This window comes from Argentina anserina, chromosome 3, assembly GCF_933775445.1.
Source record: "Argentina anserina chromosome 3, drPotAnse1.1, whole genome shotgun sequence".
NCBI classification, from domain to species: Eukaryota; Viridiplantae; Streptophyta; class Magnoliopsida; order Rosales; family Rosaceae; genus Argentina; species Argentina anserina.
Window position 1 is genome coordinate 5911551 of NC_065874.1, and position 23017 is coordinate 5934567.

Sequence of the window (23017 nt, forward strand, 5' to 3'; positions counted from 1 at the left end):
CCACCACCGCATTCCGGCAATTGAGTAAGAAACAAGAAGTACATTTGAAAGTTTACTAGAAATAAAATTAAAAAGTAAAAATATATAGTTAATGTCCCTCGTCGCTAAATGACAAGGACCCAATGGACGTGGGGTACTGGGCACAGAGCACGACCGTTGCATAAGCCTCCCTCGTACCAAGAGTCCAAGACATTCAAATTTCAAACTTTCAAACTGCAACTCTCAAGTCTGGACAGTAATAAAGCAAAGCTGCCACTTTTCTCGCATAAACCTCGGAATCGGAGCTTCCAATAAAACAAGCCTACAACCTCAGGAAGGCTCCATTTCAAGCTTTACACTTCAAAGTTCAAATCTTTAATCCCATCCAGTTTGAATTTGATTATCTTCACACCCATCTCAAGTCAAGTAAGTAGCCAGCTCACTGTGTTCCAAGACCAACCCCATGCTTCAATCACAGATCAATTTTTGAGCCATTTAAGTAGAAAGTTTGAACTTTCACGATGAGAGAAGAGAACCCATCTGAAACCAGAGCAAGAGCAACCAAATTTTCCGACCAAAACCAAGCACCAAAGTCTCAGAACACAAAGGGCAACAGCAACACTTCAAAATTGAAGTCTGCTTCTTCATGGGGGTCTCATATAGTCAAAGGGTTCGGAGGAGACAAGAAGGCCAAGGCTCTAAGCGCTGTAACGAGCAAGAAGCCACCGCTGATGGGTTGCGATTTAGCGAATCCGAAGCCCCAAATGCCACTAGCCCCTGCTCATTCACGAGTCAAGCGTTCGCTGATCGGAGACTTATCTTGCAATGCTAATCAGGTGCACCCTCAAACGTACCAGACCCACCGGAGACAGTCTTCGCGGGACTTGTTTCTCGAGCTTGATCACCTGAGGAACCTGCTCCAGGATTCGAAAGAGAGGGAGTTTCAGCTGCAGGCAGAGCTTTCGGAATGTAAGCGAAATCCGAGGGTTTTGGAGCTGGAGAAGGAGCTGGAGGAGAAAAGGAGAGAACTGGAGGGGGTGGTGAAGAAAGTTGAGGTGCTGGAAGAGGAGAAGGCTAGTCTAGCCGAGCAATTAGCGTCGATTTCAGAGAGGAGTGAAGAGGTGTTAAAGAGAGGAGAGCAGGAATGTGGGGTGATTTCGGCGTCAGTGAGTGTGGAGATGGAGGTTTTGCAGTTGAGAAGACTCAACAAGGAGCTGCAGCTTCAGAAGAGAAACCTTGCTTGTAAACTTTCAACTGTGACAGCCCAACTGGCTTCTGTAGCTAAAGATTCTGAGGTACTTACTTTTAATTTCATTTACTTACTCTCTCTGTGATTGGTTATGCTTAGGTTGATATGTTCTTGCCTTCTTGGTTATTGAAATTTGTGTTGGTTGTTATCAGAGTGACATTGTTGAGAAAATCAAAGCCGAGGCGTCTATGTTAAGGCATACGAATGAAGATTTGTGCAAACAAGTTGAAGGCTTACAGATGAATAGGTTGAATGAGGTTGAGGAGCTAGCTTACCTTAGGTGGGTCAATTCGTGCTTAAGAAATGAGTTGCAGAACTCTGAAAAGCTGCAGAGTCCGAATTCAATTGATAGGAGTAGTAAATCAGCTGGAGATTTATCAAGTAGGAGCAATGAGTATTTGGAATACAAGAGTGTGAAGAGACTGAATTTGGTGAAGAAGCTGAGGAAGTGGCCTATTGCAAATGAAGATTTGCCTAATGTGGATTCATCCCCAGATGAGCTCTTGGATAAAAGTTGGGTTGATTCAGATGAAGGAAGAAGTCCTAGGAGAAGACACTCGATAAGCGGATCCAAGTGCTTTGCGGAAGAGCTGGTGCTGACTAATAAGAGAAGACAATCTGATGGTTTTATGTGTCCTCCAGAAATTGAGAAGGATATAGAGCCAGTGGCTTCACAGAAATATGACTTGGGTATGCTTCAATGCCATGAAATTCATAAAATTCCGGCTTCATTTGATGTTGAGAAAAGGGCATTGCGCATTCCGAATCCCCCTCCTAGGCCTTCATGTTCTATTTCTAGCGGAACCAAAGCAGATGATTCAATGAAGGTTCCACCACCACCGCCTCCGCCTCCACCACCTCCTCCTAAGTTTTCAGCAAGGACTAGTACTGCAGGAACTGTGCAAAGAGCCCCACAAGTAGTTGAGTTCTATCATTCTCTCATGAAAAGAGATTCCAGGAAGGATTCTTCCACTGGAGGAATATGTGATCAACCGGATGTTGCTAACGTTCGTAGTAATATGATTGGCGAAATTGAGAACCGATCATCACATTTGCTTGCTGTAAGTGCTTGCGTACCTCATTGTTGAATTCTATCTGTCTGAAGTTTTCTGCTCCAGCTATCTTTTTTCTTTCATTAATAATTCAACTTCCAAAGCTGATTGTTTGCACAATTAAACTCTATCAAACTACTGAATGCTCGTTTTTTAGAATAGATATAACCAGCAAATATTTGGTCTATGTCTAATTTTTCACGACAGTGAGATGGTGTAGAACCAAATTACTGTCAAAAGTCAGATGTAGTAAACTAGTGCAAGTCCTTACTGATTGTGATCACCACTTTCTAATGCAGATAAAGGCAGATGTTGAGACTCAAGGAGAATTTGTAAATTCATTGATAAGAGAGGTGAACAATGCTGTATATCATAGCATTGAAGATGTTGTGGCTTTTGTGAAGTGGCTTGATGACGAGCTTTGCTTTCTTGTAAGTTGATCTTTGTTTTGAAACATGACTAGAAAAACAATCTAAATGTCTGTCTGCAGCATAAATTGCCTACTCTAGTATAAAGGTGGAAGTATTCAAATGGCAGCAGGATACTTAGCATGAATTACACACATATATCATGTATAAAGATGCCCAGTTCGTAAATGATCTGCATATTATCAAACTTACCATATGGTGTATCTGCTGCGTGCTCACTCCTGCTTATTATGCTTTGCTTATGTTGAAGGTGGATGAAAGAGCAGTCCTAAAGCACTTTGATTGGCCAGAAAAGAAAGCAGACACACTGCGAGAAGCAGCTTTTGGGTATAGAGATCTTAAGAAACTGGACCTTGAAGTGTCTTCTTTCAAAGATGATACTCGATTGCCATGTGATATTGCACTCAAGAAAATGGTTGCCTTGTCTGAAAAGTACGCAGCAACTATTAGTGTTGTTTCCTAGCAAGTAATATGCGTCATATAAATAAACTTAACAAGATTTTTCTTACCTCTCACAGGATGGAGCGTACAGTTTACAACATTCTCCGAACAAGAGAGTCCTTGATGCGTCATTGCAGGGATTATCAGATACCAACAGACTGGATGCTTGACAATGGCATTTTAAGCAAGGTAGACTTTATTGTAGCCTTTAACAGCCTTTAACAGAATATCAAACGCCTTAATCACATTTTCATTACATCTAATTGAAAGCCTACTTCTGTAGATAAAATTTGGCTCAGTCAAGCTAGCAAAGATGTATATGAAGAGGGTGGCTATGGAACTACAGTCAAAGGCAGCAGCAGAAAAAGATCCTGCAATGGATTATATGCTGCTTCAGGGAGTGAGATTTGCCTTTAGAATTCATCAGGTTAGTTAGTTAGCACAAAGAGGAAGTGCTGCTCATTCTTTGGGTAATCTATCTTTTTATTGTTAAAGTTTAAGATATATTTCTTGTTTCATATGCAGTTTGCAGGAGGATTTGATGCAGACACAATGCATGCATTTGAAGAACTTCGATACCTTGCCCATCTTCTGAACAAAAAGTAAACAAGAGAAGAACAGTTGTATGGGAACAATTTTTGGTTTAAATGTGCAGTAGTGCATTGGATGGGAACACTTTTTTGGCTTACCATCTCAGTAAGCTTCATTAGGAAATATGTATATCTTCCATAGTAAGAAGCAACGTCTTGGTGTAGTTCTGTGTTTTCTGGCAAAATTATAAAGGGATTCTGTTTAATACTTCAAAAATCACCAGAAGTCAAAACTAGAAACACCTTAATGAAACCGTAGCTTATTACTTGCACAAGAACTGTGCAACTTCTTTAGAGTCTCATCCAACACACGGTTCTATGCAATGTTTGCCTCACTATCAAATAGAGATCAATGAAATGTTTATATATTAGAAATGGTGGATGGATGTAGGGTCGTTTGGACAAGCAATCACTTGGAGATTGTTACAATGGTTGAGGTGTCATAGTGATGGATGTGGCAGACAGCAAGCAAAGCAGTGGTTGATATACCAGCGGCCGATTACTTTGACACTAGAAGTAGAGAACCAGAGATACATAGCAAGCTACACATAGCAAGCTACACATAGCAGTATCCCATTCTAGGTATATCTGATAATCTAGCCTCCAAGAGTAAGGTAGAAGCAGTACTACTAATTCTTTTGCCTGTAAAGCTTGAGATTGGCAGACACAAAACTTGATCCCAAAAAATAAAGATGTATGCAAAAAGATGAAATAACAAGACCCAGTTTGAGAAAATTGATTCCATATGATGCTGCTATATTAAATATTGATTAAAACAAGCTCATTTTTAATTAACTATTCACATTGGCATGAATGCCTGATTTTTAATTAATTCATTATCAGACTTCGCATGATCTTACAAAAGAAACTTTTAGCAACTGTGATATTCTCAATCCCATTAGTGACTAGTCGAATCTCCTCCCGGATCTTCTCCATAGAGAAACCCCTCGGGCCAAGAAGAACTGTACGCTGCAGAAAGGAAAATGTCAGGGTTAACCACATGTGGTATCAGTCAATATACATATTGTTGGCTGGGTTTAGTAATTTAGAAAGATCCAACTTGCAGATAACTATTAATTCTGAAGCCATATACACAGAGAAAAGCCAGCCAACAAACTAACAAGACTGCTAATTGATACAAGCTTTCCTACAACTCAGGTAGGTTCATCATATCAAAGCACTAAAGTACTTAAGTTAATTCTACATTTAACGACAATTCTCATGTAAGTAGGCTTCTTAGCTGTCACCAGTATGAGTGAATAAATTTAGAACATTTAATAAATATAACGTGTTACTTCCGGTAGCCATAACACATGACATGGTGGATTGGCCAAGGGCTTTCAAAATCTAATTTTGGCTTATCTGAGCCACATAACAACTCTCATTCGTAATAACCCTTGACCATGTACAAAGTAGATTTTCTAGCTGATTATGTGGACAGATCATTGGGTTAGAAAAACTAGATCTAGTCCGAAGCTAATTCTGTGATGAAAACTTTAAAGTCTTACTAGACATTCATACAAAATTAACTTGTGATACATCCCATAAGATACTCATAAAAATAACTGATGATTCTTAAAACTATCCATTACACAAAAATAAAGAAAAAATATCCACATTTCACCAATTTAAAATCAGAATCTCTTATTTATTTATACAGGTAGCATTGATCATCTATAGTCGAGCTTAAATGAAAACTTAGATTCTTGTTTCATACAAGTCTAATGCCTCAAAAGGGCAGCAGCATGAGACCTGCTTCGTATCAGCACAAATATGCTCAAAATCTAGTATCTTTAGTTATTCAGGTCACTGCTGCACATATACAAAGAAAACAAGCACCTGGGCAGGCTTCTGTTGCAGTTTAGATTAATCAGCCTAATTGAAGGACCAAACTAGGGCGGTTGGAAGCCTCTTGTTTCCATCACCTCCTCCTTCACCCATGCTTCCTACTTACTCCTCACAACTCATTCAGAAACCCCATTACTCGTTTCTCTGATGGCTTAGTGGTTTCAGTTCCATTTCCAACCTCCACACAGAAATTATTGTATGGGGTACACTTCCCTTTGGTCTATTACGCAAAGCAAAAAATCATAATCATATTGAGTAACCCAAACAGAAATTCAAACACTAATCCAAAAAAGAGTATCATGTCGCACTTTGGAACCTATCATATTAATGATAAAAAGCAGCAAGATCTTTGGACTTTCAGTAAGCAACGCAACCACGAAGTTTTGCAAACTTGGTAGTAATGCATCAATTCAACTCTAACAACAAAACTCCACAGTCCGGATCACAAGGAACTCAATTAGGCCACCGAACCAAATTGGAAAAACTAAACTAAGCAGAACTCATGTGTGGGAAACTCTATCAATCGCAATGCAATTCATAACCAAATGAACCAATCACCAAATCAATTCACCGGCACTATCATGAACTATTGCAGAAATGTAAATAGCAACAAGAGTAGCTACCAATGTAAAAAAAACCCACAGATTCAAGTTTAAAGCTTTGTGAATTACCATTGCAAATGCTCCACAACCCATCTCCAATTCAGCACCAAATTCATAGCGCGCATCTGCAAACATAGCTTATGACACGAAACGAGGCAAAGACGGCAACGGCGATGTAAGCAAAGCACCAAACTCCAACAGCCAACAGCAATGTCAGGACATCAGAGTGAGCCATAAAACACCATTCACATCTGGGTCATCAAATCTACACATGTAAATACATTAACTAACTTAGAAACAAGAAAGATTGAAACTTTCACATAATCCAAGTCTGATCAATCAAACAAAAGACTTGGGTCACAATATACTTACGTCAGATTACGTGGGATGGGTTAAAGGTTTGGTCTTTGATATGATTTTGTGGAGAAGCCAAAGGTTGATGGAATTGCAATGCAGGGAGGAGTCAAAAGACTCGAGAATAGAGAGTCAGAGGTGGAGAGGTTTTTTACAAAAATTAGTTTATGAAATGTGGAGGAGATGGCTTGGAGAGGATGAGTATGGCCCAAGAATAGCTCAGTCAAAGCCCAACGACTTGCTTCTAGATAAAAGTCTTTTTGTTTATGTGATTAGTTAATAGGGCAACTGGCCAACTAGATGATGAGAATAAACTAGAAATCCCCCATGTTAAATGTGCTATAATTAGAAGAGTAAAGTGGATGATTAAGTGTGGGGTTTGTTATTTGAAAACCATGTGATTTTGTTTCTTCAGGTACATGATATGATGATATATTATTAGTGGCCTATTTTTCAATCGAAATCGACCAACCATATTGCCGACGCAATGGCCAAGCTTGCCAAAACGAAATTTAAGAGGCTCCCAGTCTCGTTGCTTTGTGTATGTGTTTTGAGGAAAGGTTCAAGGTTGCCTTCCTATGCCTTTGTAGCTGTCTAGCTGCTTTGTTTGATTAGTTTAGTGTATGTGCTTTTGGTTTGCTGCCGGACTTGTTCCTCTCATTTGTAGTTTTTTCCTTTCATTGTAACTTAATGAAGTATTTTAGTTCCGACCATTATTTGCTTATGACATATTGGTGTGACAATATTAATTTCACTACATTGGAAGGTCGTGATCGTAAGGATAATGATTAATGAGTAACACTCAGGAGTAATCATTCTGTGTATCTGGAACATCACGTGGTATTGTCATATAGTGTACCCAGTTAATTATATTATTTCATAGTGTGGTAAACATGCACGCGGTGAAAAGGAAAAAAATTATTTAAAATGAGTAACCAATCAGAAACAAACAAACTAAAAATGAATCAAATAACATTAAAATTGTACGCTACATAAATTATATATCGGATACATATAATAATTTTTCCTGAATGATTAAACGAGTGAGAGAAGAGTTGAGTGATGACCTTCATGATATTGGAATTTTTACCTTATCTAAATTGGGTGCACCATAGATTGTTGTCAACTTGTCATAACCTAAAGAGTTTTTTTCACCAACAGTCCCTCAACTCTGGTGTACCTACCAATGTGATACCTCAACTCTTAATCGTACCAATGTGATACCCAGACTCTAGTATTGCTATCATTGAAGTACTTCCGTCAGTTTTTTTCAACTTTTCCGTTATCTTGGTGACGTGGCAGGTACGTGAGGCCCACAAAGAGGGTTAAAAGACAAAATTAACCTCATCTGAGAGGAGCAATGTTTTTCCCGCCCTTTACCTTGAGAAAGACACCCAACAATTCCAATTTTGGCGCCAATTTTCACTACATACTCTTTAATTTGTGTCTAATATCTAAACTAAAGAACAACCGCCAACCAGTCGACCACAATCTGATAAAACCTAGATCAATCTCATTTTCTATTTTTACCCTAGCACTTGTTAAACTAACAGAATAAATATATAAATTTATATGGAACATCTCATTTCCACAATCTCATAAGAATATAGAAACACATAACTTAACGAAATTCAACTACATGTACCAGTAGTTCTTACAAGCAAAAATCATGGCAGATCAACATAAAAGGTGGCAACTAATGGTACTTAAACATGTATTTGAATTTCGTTAAGTTATGTGTTTTTATATTCTTATGTGATTGTGGAAATGAGATGTTCCATATAAATTTATATATTTATTCTGTTAGTTTAACAAGTGCTAGGGTAAAAATAGAAAATGAGATTGATATAGGTTTTATCAGATTGTGGTCGACTGGTTGGCGGTAGTTCTTTAGTTTAGATATTAGACACAAATTAAGGAGTAGAGAGGGAAAATTGGCGCCAAAATTGGAATTGTTGGGTGTCTTTCTCAAGGTAAAGGGCAGGAAAAACATTGCTCCTCTCATATGAGGTTAATTTTGTCTTTTAACCCTCTTTGTGGGCCTCACGTACCTGCCACGTCACCAAGATAACGGAAAAGTTTAAAAAAACTAACGGAAGTACTTCAATGATAGCAATACTAGAGTCTGGGTATCACATTGGTACGATTAAGAGTTGAGGTATCACATTGGTAGGTACACCAGAGTTGAGGGACTGTTGGTGAAAAAAACTCTAACCTAAAAGTTGACTTACTCTCTCACTGAAATGGTTTTGTAATGATAATTTCTTGGGGCTTTGCAACATAATAAGATATATCCGCTATTTCTTTTTTTTTGTTATAAAAAGTTTTGGTGAGAGTTTGGTTATGCTACACCACCATCATCAGGGCATACCCACAATCTCAATCCTGAAGGACCTATGACGGACACATACATGTCACACAGCCCTTATGTATAGATTTTCGCAGGAGAATTTACAAATTGCGAGCCAACAAGGCCTACTGTCAGCGAGAATCGAACCTGTGTGATATACCAAAAGTCCGCCTTGTCAAATGAGCCAAACCTCGTTAGCAGATATATCCGCTATTTCCAACCTAGATCACCCCTCAATCCCTCATTAAATCGATATATCCAACCACACCCTGCATCTAATTGCTTCCACCATAAACTAGACCTGTATATATTTATTACCCTTCTTCGATCATTGGCTCGTGCACATGTAGAAACACAAGTCAAGTTAATGACAGAAGCAATTAGACGTCAGTCACTTAGTTATTGACCCTGTACGTACATGGAGATGATGTTTATTGCATTATCTCAGAATCTCTAATGGGTTCCTTAGCATATATCTCTGCAAGTATAGGTCATGCTACTGTGGTCAATTACTCTCTTTGGAATAATTGGACCTTGAATTGATCTGTTCATCTGTTCTTCTTGACACCAGCACGTTCACACTGAGAAATAATTAAAGACACGGAGAACCATTAGCGTTGCTTTCCAACTAGGGCTGCAAACTTGCAAAGAATCTCTTTCTCACAATATCAAAGTTTAACCTCAATGGAAGCTCAAAAATATGTCGAAACTACGTGAAATTTACAACATCTAAAGATAGAGGAGGACGCTGGGCAAGTAATACTTCAGGTTATGACAAATTCAAAATATATGCATGATTATAGAACTGTGATGCTGCTAGGTGTTTTAAGATATATGACTAGTTCATTTAGTAAGACCCTTAATTTATGTAAGGATTTAAGATGTTTGTTTCTGAGTATTATGACCCGATCCTTCCTAGTTCCCTAAATTCTTGGCATCCATTTTTTGCTAAAACATTGCTCCGACTGAAAATTGAAATCAGTTATCATTTCATTGCCTGTCTTATCGAGCATTATTTTTGGTGTGGCATGGGACAGGTATCATACATGTTATTTCATTACAAGTCATACAACGTATAGTTCATTAATTTATGATCTCATGTTTCTTCCATTTCATTGTATTGAAAACTTCAAATGCTACGATTGATGCGAGTGTCACAACCAAATTTGTCATCTTGGGTACGTGTGACACAGACAGCTTAATTTGTCTAGCTACCAACCCTATAGTTCTTGCACGAAATTGAAAACCTTTGTGCAAAGAACAATCACTCATCCAGGGCCGCTTCTTTAAAGTTTAAACGGCACCCATCGTTACAGGTCGCAAAAGCACATGAGGATGAAACCCTTTTAGGCATACACCAAGACTGTGTACTGTGCACTGTGCACTGTTCCAGCTTTTGAAATAGAACTAAATACCCTAAAACCAAAATAAGGGATTTGCAGGTGAGATCTTGGTGACCCACGTGAAAAATCGGAAATCCAGTGCTGGGTAGCTAAATCTGGCAAGCAACAATGTAAAGTGGCACTAGGGTTAAGAGTCCTTTCCTATCTGTGATCGATCCATTCAATTGGAAAAACCAGAACCAGTGGACAGAAAGAAAAATAAGAGAAGGAGAAAAAGAAAGAGAGGACGAAAAATGGAGTACCCTAGTCTCATCAGATTTGACATGTTTGACAAGATGGAACATTGCCCCCACCTTCATGCTCGCTCAATTCTACTTGATCTATCTACCCAACTCATTCATATTCAGTGCTCTACAATTAATAAGATTCAAAGCAGGAAGCAACAAAAGTCTTTGGGCCGGGGTTGCTACTGCACTGTCAATCAATATGAGTGATCCGTGTACTCTAATCATGTTGGGGTTTTGATTGCCTTTATCTCCACAAATGCTTCTTTTGAGGATTCTTTACGCGCCACTTTTATCTTTTTAATTTACCCACACTTTTACTTTGTTCTTGCTAAAAAGCTCACACTCTTTTTACTGTGGTGTGATTCATAATGTTACTTATCTGATAATAAAAACTGATAATTCCCATCTTACAGTGAGCACCATGTCCAAATCAAAATTCTTTAGGTGATCGTGAAATAAAAGAGACTTACATGAGTGATAAGACGTGTTATCCATGTAGATGTCATTGTAAAATATAAATATCATTTTATGTCGAACTTTTTGTAAGAAATCATAACAATTAATCAATATAAATAATTAAGTTTAATCAAAAGTCCGAATGTCATGCATCTAAAGTCCCGTTTGTTTAAATGGAATGCGAGGAAAAAAATGATTTGATTTTTTTCCAGGTAATATGGAATATAAAAGATTTTTGTTAATTCCAAATGAGTTTTGTTATATATCGGAATTTAAAATTAGAATGATTTTCGTAAGTAATTAAAATGAAATATTTAATTAAAATTTTCATTAAAACTCATTTTTAATGAAAGAATATGCAATTTAAAAGTTTTTGTTGATATGAATGGAAATATAATACTACACTGGGTATGTAATTCATTTTCGGCTCTAAGAAAGAGAGTCAATTTCTAGTCAAATCATATTTTTTTTATTTTCATTCCAATATTCAATTACAATCAAACAATACTTAGGCATGAAAATTAAAATAAATTATCTTTCCATAGTAAGATTTCCTGCCAACCAAACGGGACCTAAGTGGTTTAGCTATTCTTTTGCACAAGTTTATTTTGTAAACCTTAACAGTTGAACGTATATTTATCTTCTATTTGTATCAAGTTTCTTGTGCATGAAAATAATAAGTTTCATATTGAGCCGTAAAATAAACACTGAACGTATATAAGAATGATCTACAGTGCACGTTTGGTACCCCTCAGTGTGTACCTCACTAATTATTAATATTGTCTTACACTCATGAAAATAGCCTTAAACTACATTAACTTTGTACTATGTTTGGTGTTGTCAAGCATAAACCAAGATACCTATAATATTTGAAGACCACTAAAACAATGAAAAAGAGAGAATACCAAGTAATAACCATATAAGAATACTAATTGCTTTACATCACAACAATTAAGAAAATCATATGATGATTAGTCTTATTGTTCTTTGAAACTCATATGAGGGATTTGGTGCATGGATTAACCATTGGTTGGTTCATATTGAGGGAAGCGGATGGTGCAAGGATGTTGCAAGTTGTGTTGAGCGGACGTACAAAAGATTCATAAGTTAAATTGATTTAATTGATGTTGCAAGTAAGTAAGGTGTGCGTTCAAGAGCCTCTGGCTAAAGTTTCAATTGATTCTTGCTAATAACCCCACCACTACCATATTAATAAGAACCCAGCAAGACATCAACAAGAAAAAGCTATCAACTTCCCAACAAATCCCTAATCTCAAATTTCAGATTTTTTCTTCTTCTACGAGATCAACTATCTATGGATCTATCATAGAAGAGAAAGAATAAACAAGTAGAGAAGAGAGAGACACATATATAGATGAAATTACATGTTGCAGAAGAGATCACAATGCTCTGTTGAGAAAAGAAGAATAAACTTAAGCGCTCTCAATTGGCAACCTCGTTATCTAAGGGTGATGAAAAGGTGTACCCAATTTAATGCCCCTTAAGGAGGTGAATTTGAGAACACTGCCTTACGTAAGGCTATTTAAGTTTATACCTGTTAGCACAAACACGGGACTAACCATTTTGTAATCCTTATATAATACTATCTAAGTTAATACCAGCAAATAAACATGCACCCAAAGTACTTTGTTAAGACACTTACATAAACAAAATTCATCGGCTTTGTAAACCCTATTGTAAAGTGTACATTTTCACTTCAATACGACTCAAATTTCGATTAACTCTTACCGTGTATATTTCATTAAATTTGGGTGCTTTAATTTAATCGGTGCTTGTAAACGTACGACTCCTATCTTATCTGCCTAATAAACCTTAAACAGTCAAAAGTGTTCTCGAACACAAAATGTACTGTGCAATATAAATTACCACACCAAAATGGCAAAATTAGGTCACAGAGGTCTCCACCAAGAAGTCACGTCCATTGCCTAATCAGACTTATATATCTATTATTGATCGAGTTTTTGCCTCTAGTGCTTAACTATTCACAGAAAGAAGCAGATCGAAAATTAAAGGTCCTAGCTTCGTACATGAGAGATTTGACGTTTTTGGAAGTGATGAGATTCAAACTGTCATCGCTTTGCGTCGGGCCCTCCCCTCCCTCTGTCTCCTTCCTCCTCCATGGCCCTCTCTACCTTCCCTCCTTCACTCCTTCACTCCTTCCTCCTTGCCCGGCCCCTACTTTATGTATTCTTACACGTCTATATATCTCCCCCTCTATCAATAACTCATCTATCTCTTCATATCTTGCTGGCTTATTAGCTTAGCTAGAACCAAAACCCCATTCCCCAAACTCCAAGCCATTTTCTTCTCCCAGATATACCATCCATCACTTTGTATATCACCGGCGATCCTATCTTCCTAGCTTTTCTTTTTCAACATGTCAGCAGCGGCGGCTGCGGCTGCTGCAGCGGTATTGCTGGGCCATTCGAGCTCCAGCAACAGCAGTTCCAGCGCTGAGACGTACCACCATCTCCATCATCACCAAGCTTTCATGGCGCCTTCTCTGCCGGTGGTTCCTCAGCTGAGTCGTTACGAGTCGCAGAAGAGGAGGGACTGGATCACTTTTGGGCAGTATCTGAAAAACCACCGCCCGCCGCTGACACTGTCACGGTGCAGCGGGGCCCATGTGTTGGAGTTTCTGAGGTACTTGGACCAGTTCGGGAAGACTAAGGTCCACGGTAGTAGCTGCCCTTTCTTCGGCCACCCCAACCCTCCGGCGCCGTGTCCTTGCCCTCTGCGTCAGGCGTGGGGAAGCCTGGACGCGCTCATTGGACGGCTGAGGGCGGCGTTTGAGGAGAACGGCGGGCTGCCTGAGACAAACCCGTTCGGCGCACGCGCGGTGAGGCTGTACCTGAGGGAAGTGAGGGATACGCAGGCCAAGGCTAGAGGGATTGCTTATGAGAAGAAGAAGCGAAAGAAGCCACTGCCACCACAAGGGACAGAACTGCTGCAGCAGCATGAGGAACAAAGGCAACGTGGTAATTTCGGTTCAGGTTACGGTGGTGCTGGGGGTGGGGGTGTCTCGGCTCAACCAAATGGGGTTATGTTTGGTGGAGCTTCGTCTACTGCTGCGAGAGGATCCATGATGCCGCTATCAGTGTTGAACTGCTAATCTACTTAGTACTATGAACGCCAGGCCTTTATATTCTGTGGTTAGCCTTAAAATATTTAGCAGATGATGAATATTAGATCTTTAATTAGCTCTTGTGTTCATGTTGTTGTGTCTCAACTGATTTTTTGATCAGTGATCGAACGTGAAAAGGAATTTCATGGCTAAGTGCGTAGAAGTTTTAAGTAATCTCGTAGTTAAGTTAATTATTTCTAATTAGATCATTTGTTCCATGAAATCTGAACTTCTTGAACTTTCAAGACTTAAGAGAGCTCAGAGCTAGCTAGCTAGTTGAAATGAGAACATATTCTGATGCATTGCCCTTTCCCAGCAAGTAAATGAGCTAAACCATATATTGTTACCAATAGGGATTAAGGAAGAACTCACGTAGAGCAAAAAAATTTGTTACCAAAAAATAGATCGAGAAGCCCTTTATTGTTCACACTTGACAGAAGAGAAAGAGGACGAGGGCATGATAAATAGAAGTCCCTCCTGCAGAGCATGGAAGTTGGCATGCTTTGGAGAAGAGATTTCGGCAAGAATCCAGATGGCATAGCTGGAAATGAAGCAGCGTAACGTACCATTTGAATCACAGAAAACAATACCAAAATTCCGCCTGTTCCATTGTTGACGATTCAAACACTGTAGTAGCAGTTCGTTTAACATACATACGATGCTCAAAAGCTTTAGCTAGCTATGTCTATGGAGAAAGAATTTGCACTATACATGAACCCTATGATCCTTTAACCAAACCAAAGTATTGAAACCCTATAAAACGATCCTGACCAAGATATTTTTACCTCGCCTTAAATTAATCAAATCAATATTATATTTAGAAGATAACTTAAAATGTTTTGGGGGTAAATTCCCCTGATGTTTGGCTACTTGGACAATTTGGTACCTGATGTATGAAAACGGACAATTTGGTACCCAAAGTTCTCAAATTTAGGCCATTTTGGTACTTATGTCAATTTTGACCATATTTTCAGGGTTATTTCCGTCATCTTATCTCAACTTTACTTCATTTTTTTTATAATACCTCCAAATTGCCTCTAAGTTATCACTAAAAATTTGATAACTCATCCACTTAGTATCTGTGATGATTTACGTATATAAGTTTTCATAATGTAGCTATTAATCTAAATTAATTTTTAAAAAAATTTGATAAAAATTACAATTGCATAAAGGCAATTTATTTCATTTGCAGAAAATAATTAGGATACAATAAGTATATTAAGAAAAAAATTTATTTTCGATATATGCGAAGTAGATGCTAAGTGGAGTAGATATATCAATTTAATTATCTCCAAAGAGAGACAATTATAGGAATAAATGAAGAAAAATGTGAATTTAATGAATTTAGGATTAGAATGACGGAAATAACCCTGAAAATATGGTCAAAATTGATAGAGGTACCAAAATGACCTAAATTTGAGAACTTTAGGTACCAAATTGTCCGCTTTCATACATCAGGTACCAAATTGTCCAAGTAGCTAAACATCAGGTACCATAGGAGGAATTTACCCATGTTTTGGCGTCACAATTATATGTGACATGTCATATATATTTTTAAAATAAAATTATTTCATCCGTAAAAAATATTTTAAAATAAATTAAACTATTTTGTCCTAAATAATTTTGTTAGAGATTTTTCATATTTTTGTGACAGGAAGATGAAATTTTCTTTTATTACCATTGTAATACATTACTAGTCTTCATTCATTATTAAAAAATCTAATCTTAATTAGTATATACATGGACAAAAATAATTTGTTACCTTATCTGTCCTGTTTCATAAAATTTAATAAATTGTCATAAGATTATAATCTTGTTTTCATCACTTATAAGGTCTAAGGTAACTTTTTGAACATATATCATAAAATAATTTTCGAATAAATGTAATAAGGTGACTAAATCATCTTAAATTTAATTTTTATGTACTAAATATGGTATCCAAATTATGTCCATAAAAAATTTCTTTTTTATTAAATGAAAATATTTTTAAATTTAATAATTATAATAAATAAATATTAAATAATGATATAATTATTATTTTTATTTAAAAATAATATTTTATAATTATTTTAATTACTAACCCATTAATGTTACGTGGCATATGATTGAAGCGCTGATTCAGCACGACGCCAAGGAGTGCTCTAATTTATATTGGTCAAACCGTACCGTCTGACATACTGATATAACAATTAACAAAAGTAGTTGGTTAATTTCATCGTCTTTAAGCTGCGACGGAGTTACCTTAAAAACTTGATTTTTGTAGTGGAGTGTCATATTATTTATTCTGATCCCGCCAATGCAGAGGATGACTACAAGACCTTACGCTGGATATAAGCTTCATATATATGTTTAAAGATACACGGGCCACACGGCTAGAGAAGGGTAGGCTCACAGTTTCACTCGCTGAGAATCCTGAGATGGAAGAAGGAGAGACAGTATATGAAGTAATTCTGGCGGTTTTTGTTTATCTGTGTAATTCTTCATAGTCGGAGAGATATGAAAACTAGCTGTTCATGTTTGACTAGCAAGGGCTGAAAGGGTACAAAATGTGAGACATGTTCATATCGATCAATAATAAGTGCACTTCTGGGGGTGTAGATAAACAACAACGAACATGTTTAGCCATATGATTCAGTGTTTTGGCAAACGAGACTTATAGTTACAGACCACACAAAAACAAGACTATTTTTTTGTAGGAATAGTTTGGAAGATATAGTTAAGCAATAAGACGAGAGGAAATATTAACCAGAACTGAATTCTATGTTTTGGCACATATTAGACAGTTCTTGAAGCAGTGACAATGAATGAATCAATCCCGTAGGATTTAGGGTGTTTTGAATAGGGACAAGATCACGATTATGCTCTTGTCTCGTGAAGTAGACCTCCCTAAAAACTGAAAATTGGGTAAATTTCTTCGAAGACTTGTATCAGAACTTTGCATCTTGAAAATCATCGATCGAGTTGTGAATTACTTTTTACTACAACAATAAGGATACCCCGAACCATCCATCAACATATATTGGATTTTAGTATTTTTAGCTATTTTTCAACTTTATCGAAGTGGAGAATGGAAATTAAAAGATCGACCACAGATCGACCGACAGTGTGATTACTGTGATACATCGGCTTGTTTCTTCAGTGACGTCAATGGCGCGCTATGGTTCCGATGGCTTTTGCATTAGTACGTGGTGGCTATATTGACTAGTGCATGTGTGTATTTGTCTTTGCTCAGGTTGTTCCGAGACACTGAGACATTTCTTCACATCCAGACCTATAGCTACTAGCTCTCTTTCGGAAAATACTAGAGCTTAATTATCTCCACACCTCTTAATTCCTATCTTGAGAAATTATATATAGCTAGTGGACGATCGAGAAAGGCTACCTAATATATACTTGTAATATTTACCAAATCATGAATGTTAATATCTAGTTCCATGTATCAACTTTAGTATTTTATTTAAGAAAACTTTAGTCTAGCTAGCTATTACCGTATTACGTAATGAATTGCGACTCAACAACAATGATATGCAATTTCACCATCAATAACCCTAGACTATGTATGTCAGGTCATTTATTCCATCTCGTTGTCTTTCGGACTCTTTCCTTTATCAGAGCTCGCAGATCGATCACAACTGCAACGATATGTACGTGGAGATCAGATTGATTTAAAATCTATGCTTCCATGTGAACAAAACTCGTAATTCTATATAGATACGTTATGATATGATTCTATGATCCTGACTCATAAGGGAAGCTGATAGCTTGAATTCCTTGAAAGTTGAAATCCATTTGCAGGGTTCCATGCATGAAGCTAGTATATCTACTGAAGGATACGGAAAACCCTAGCAAGCTAAAGGCAATTAGGAACCAAAGTTACAAGTGGTTCTGGTAAGATAAGGAGATTTAGCTAGGTCCACGGAATTATATGGATAAATGGGTGTTGTCCCAACTTTAAGCAACAGAAGGTGGTGGGATTACAAAGGTTCTTAGCTAGCTACCAACTGCGCTTAGGCTTAGGTCTCCAGAACTAATCATACTGACCCAGAGCCAATCGAATGCTAGATCAAGGGATATGGAGCATTATTCTCTTTGTGTTGTAATGTCTAATCGAAGATATATGAGATAGGTTGCCTCACCCGTTCTGTTAATTCTGGTTTATAAATTATAACACATCGAATAAAAGCCATGAGCACTGGTGAATGCTTCCTGCAAAAATGGTATAGCATTTAAAAGCACGAGGTACATGGAAGAGACTTCTACTACATATTTGGGTAGAAATCATTTCGATCTTTTCCTCATTTTTGAGATATTGCTGAGCCACATTAGCAAGGCATGTGGATTCAGGTATCATTTTTAGTACATACATTTCCTTGCGAGATGGTAAATCAATCTTGTTCTTATGTTCTTTCATGTGATGAAATCATTGCTTTGCTTGCAATCAACGGCAAGTGATAGAAGAGGCTGGTTTCCTTGAGTAACTTAATTGCTGTACAAAGTGATGTGTAAGCTTAGAGGGTTCGAAAGCTGGAATCATGGTGGACTCACTGGACTGGTGGCCAGAGGCGGATCCAGGATTGAAATGATGCAGGGGCTTTAATAACGTCTTATATAACAGTACAAATTAAATAAAAATAATGTAGCAAATCTTTCTCATAAACACTCTGCGCAACATGCAATACAATACAATATAAAAGGCACATAAATAAAAATTAACTAAATTTTACTCTACGTGGAACCAACTCTTCAAAATCTTTGATCACCACCTCATTATCAACCGCTTCAGCAAATTCCTTCTCAATGTGGAGTACCATGCAATCGTCAAGAAATTCGTCTTCTATCTTGTTTCTGAGTTTGTTTTTTATTATGTTCATGGATGAAAAAGCTCTTTCAGTGGTAGCAGTAGAAACGGGAATGGTCAACACTAAGCAAATCAATCTATATATCATCGGAAAAAACTCTGACTTCCTTTTTTGAACAAGTTGCCGACATAAATCAGATATAGATTCTAAGTTGTGAAATGTTGCATTCTCAACTATATCATTCATATAATATGCACACTCCACTTCTAGAATAAGTAAGTCATCTTGCAAAAAATCTTGAGGATAAAAGGTTTTAGCAAGAAGAAGTACCTTTTCAGTTTCAAAAAGGCTGAATTTATCTTGAGGATCCAAAGTCGAAGTAAGCATAAGGAGTTCACAAGACCGCTCATTGAACCTCTTGTTTAGCTCACTCAATTGATAGTCAAGTACAACATTGAATACCTCTATGTGGAAATGGTGCTCAATGGTGATAAAATTCTGTTGTTGACATGGACGACCCGTGCCATCCAAGTAACGAGCAGTCATATCAGGCATATCGATGCTATGTTTCTCACAGAATGAAGTAAGGGCTACCAAAAAATCATTCCAACCATCATCTCTCATCTCTTGAAGAAGCGATTTTGTATGTGCCACAATGTTCAATGCAGCTCGGATGTCAATAGCTTTTCGTTGTAGTGTTTGACAAAGATGTTCTGTGACTTTCATGATTCTATACATCAAAATCAGACAAAACACAAACTCGAAGGCTCTCATTGCTTTAAGAATACCACTAGCTTCTCCCTGAACAAGTACTTTTGCAGTCTCCATGATATCAACCAAAGTAGTAAAGGTTGAACTAAATAATTCAATGAGGCTCTTAATAGAGCGAAAATGAGAGCTCCAACGGGTAGTACATGCCCGTTGCAAGGTACTTATTTGGTTAGAACCCTTCCCTGATACAAAATAAAAATATACATGTCAAATATAACATTAGTAACATTACAATATATGTTACAATGGCATTATATATATATATATTACATTAGGAATTTAGGATATATATTACAGTAGCATATATACGTATATTACATTAGAATATATATTGTAAGTAGCATATATAATGTAGTAGGTCAGTAGCATCTATAATTCAAGCATCTATATGGCTATATATGACAATGACTGGTAAGTTGTACATATGAAATTGGGAGCTCAATGAAATAAAAGATTTTACCTGTTTCAAGGGTACCAAGAGCAACTAAATCTTGGATTTCCTCCTCTCGTGCAGATCTTAATTCACCCTTACGTTTAGCAGAGGCATCAATAAAATTCACAATCATAACTAGAGTGGAAAAGAAGCGGTAAGTATCATGAACACTCTTAGCTGCCCCATTTAGTGCTAACTGCAAACGGTGAGCAAAACAATGAATATAGTAGGCATACGGACAATCTTCAAGAAATAATGCCTGTAAGCCATTCCAAATACCACTCATATTGCTGGCCCCGTCATATCCTTGACCACGGATGTTTTCCACTTGCAAATTGAACATACCAAGAACTTTAACTATAGCCAATTTAAGAGTCAATGAGGTTGTCTCGGGTACACTCACTATCTTAAAGAATCTTTCTCGTATTAAACCATAACGATCAACAAACCTCAAAACAATGGACATTTGCTCCTTACCACCCTCATCAACTGCTTCATCAACAAGAATGCAAAATTTTGCATTACCAACTTCTTCACGAATCATTTGTCTCACCCTATTACCAAGAATATTCAAAAGCTGCTTTTGAATAATTGGACAAGTGTACTTGGCATTTCCAGGACCACCCTCCAATATAGCTCTATCATCATCATTAGCCATTCTTGCATAAGACTTCCTAACTTGCTGAAAATTTCCAGCATTACGAGAGCTTTCGGATTCGTCATGGCCTCTAAAAGCTTGTCCTTGGTTGGCTAATAGTCTTACACTCTCAATTGTAGCCTTCAACCTAAAGCGATTATGCTCCACCTCTTTTGATGTTTGTTTCACAAAAACTCTCTCAATTTGTGTAGCTAAATTCCTCAATGAGTACCACTTCTCCATAGCTTCATGATGAACACCCATTGTAGACCCAGCATGTTGTTTAAGGATACTCTTTTGCTTCCAATTTCTTTGCCCATCTTTGGTGAAAGCACGATGAGTAGCATTTTCTTTATCAAAAAGAAAGCATGGGAAACAATAGATCTTATCATGCTCCTCCGAGTACTCAAGCCATGGGTGACCTTCAAACCATTCATATTTAAATGCTCGCCTTTGTTTCCCATGTTGTGAAAGTTTATAAGCTTGGAGCTTCGGTTGACAAGGACCTAATAAGATGTAAGCTTTCCGGATAGCTTCGCGTCTATCTACAGGATACTTCCATATAGGACATCGTTTTCCAGGATCACGTTCAATGGCATTGTCATTGCCATTTGGATCAAACTCATTTCTCTGCGACCCATGTAAAGGCGAGTCAGAAGAAGGATGTTCAGGTACTCCAATTGCTATTGGAGTACTTACAGAGACTTGTGAAGATGATGGCTGAGCATTGCTTCTGCTAAACCACGAACTAATCAATGAAGTTTTCAATCGTTTGGCACTCTCAGTCGGCTCAACTGACATTCTGAAATTAAGCATACTAACAATGAGATCACAACGACACAGATTTTTAGCTTATGAACTTGAAGTCAACACAAAATCATACTAAAAATGAGATCACAATCATCACATACTTTAAATTTCAACAATGCAATAAAGTAACAAACACAACTAGTCAACTACAAGAAGTAATCAATTTCTAAGTCAGATATTAACACTTGCAACTTTGGATCTTTAGAAATAAATTTATATAATCATTAAAAGACAGATACCATCATCTTATCAGCAGTGGTCTACTAAAGAACCTAATTCAAATATGTGGAGAACCATATTTGGAGGCGGGGAGAGAAGAGTAACATTTAAGATTTCATTATATGAGTTCCAGTTCGTAGAAACCAGGTTTTCTTCTGACAGATATATCACATAAACAAGCTCGCATGTACAATACTGGCATCCTACAAAAAATGGTGATTCAGCAAAGAGTGAGACAAGCAACATTATGAGCTTTTAACTTGGGAAGGAAAAAAGGAGAACCTCTTTTCCGTTAATATATATATATATATATATAATTATTTAGAATATAAGTGAACAAGTAATTCTATAAGAGTAACATTCAGATAATACTAGGTACTAGGAGTGCAACCTCAAAATATAATAAAAAATGCAACAATCTCCTCAGCAAATAGATATCTTTAAATAACCAAAACATCCAAACTAAAGTCATAATAATGAAGAACAGGAAATAGAAGCAAAAGAGGAAACCTTTTTAAACTTCACCACAATATCCCTAACAAATACCCATCCAGTAACCCGAAATTCGACCAATGCTCCTAATACGCGACTTAAAATCCAAGCTATGAACCTTGAAGCAAATCTGCAAAATATTGTAAACAAGAAGCTTAGCAACCAAACCAAATATAAATATTTCAAGCAACACATATGAAACAGAGTCAGGGAGATGATAGAAATCACAACCCAATCAACAGGCATTCCTGGCCATGGTTGATAACTATACAACCTACGGAAAGGTGAGGATAAAGTATCCGCATTACAAAGTGTTTATTCGGAAATAGCACTCCCGACAACTATACTGCATCCAGGCTCTCCTCTTACTTTGTCAAATATGATTATTACCATGCCTCTACAGACGATTTATGCAAAAGACTCTCTTATAACATCACGAAATCGCAACTCGAAAACTCCCCCTATTTCTTACTAGACACACTCACTTAACATATAAGATCAAAATCGCACTGCTGATCATTCCTTTTTCTGTTTAAGTTCCGGTGAGCTTGAAAATGATGACTACATATGATTCAAAATGTTGCGCGAGTTTTAGTTCCACAGTTCCACTCAAGCATGATGAAACAGATTTCACAACCATCCCTTGAAACTCATCAAATTCTAAGTCAGCCTAATCCTAAATCATAATCCTACATTTTCATCATCCTCATCAATCAATCAATCATCATAATT

General features: G+C 37.2%; 3 protein-coding genes and 1 long non-coding RNA gene across 4 annotated transcripts; 2 read left to right on the forward strand and 2 right to left on the reverse strand.

Moving 5' to 3' along the window:
* The first annotated feature begins 141 nt into the window (after positions 1-141).
* Positions 142-3972, forward strand: LOC126787639 (protein CHUP1, chloroplastic-like). Its single transcript, XM_050513521.1, has 7 exons — positions 142-1274; positions 1381-2289; positions 2580-2711; positions 2959-3140; positions 3227-3338; positions 3433-3576; positions 3675-3972. The coding sequence occupies exons 1-7, from the start codon at positions 501-503 to the stop codon at positions 3753-3755; spliced, it is 2334 nt and encodes a 777-aa protein (XP_050369478.1). The 5' UTR covers positions 142-500; the 3' UTR covers positions 3756-3972.
* A 533-nt stretch (positions 3973-4505) lies between these two features.
* Positions 4506-6739, reverse strand: LOC126788457 (uncharacterized). Its single transcript, XR_007671369.1, has 3 exons — positions 6562-6739; positions 6259-6440; positions 4506-4708 (listed from the first exon to the last, which is right to left on the reverse strand). It is a non-coding gene; the product is annotated as an uncharacterized LOC126788457 (long non-coding RNA).
* A 6479-nt stretch (positions 6740-13218) lies between these two features.
* LOC126785994 (protein LIGHT-DEPENDENT SHORT HYPOCOTYLS 4-like) lies at positions 13219-14277 on the forward strand. Its single transcript, XM_050511692.1, has one exon. The coding sequence runs from the start codon at positions 13378-13380 to the stop codon at positions 14110-14112; it is 735 nt and encodes a 244-aa protein (XP_050367649.1). The 5' UTR covers positions 13219-13377; the 3' UTR covers positions 14113-14277.
* A 4556-nt stretch (positions 14278-18833) lies between these two features.
* Positions 18834-21565, reverse strand: LOC126786902 (uncharacterized). Its single transcript, XM_050512864.1, has 2 exons — positions 20155-21565; positions 18834-19876 (listed from the first exon to the last, which is right to left on the reverse strand). Exons 1-2 carry the CDS (start codon positions 21563-21565, stop codon positions 18834-18836), a joined length of 2454 nt encoding a protein of 817 aa, XP_050368821.1.
* Between the last annotated feature and the right edge of the window lie 1452 nt (positions 21566-23017).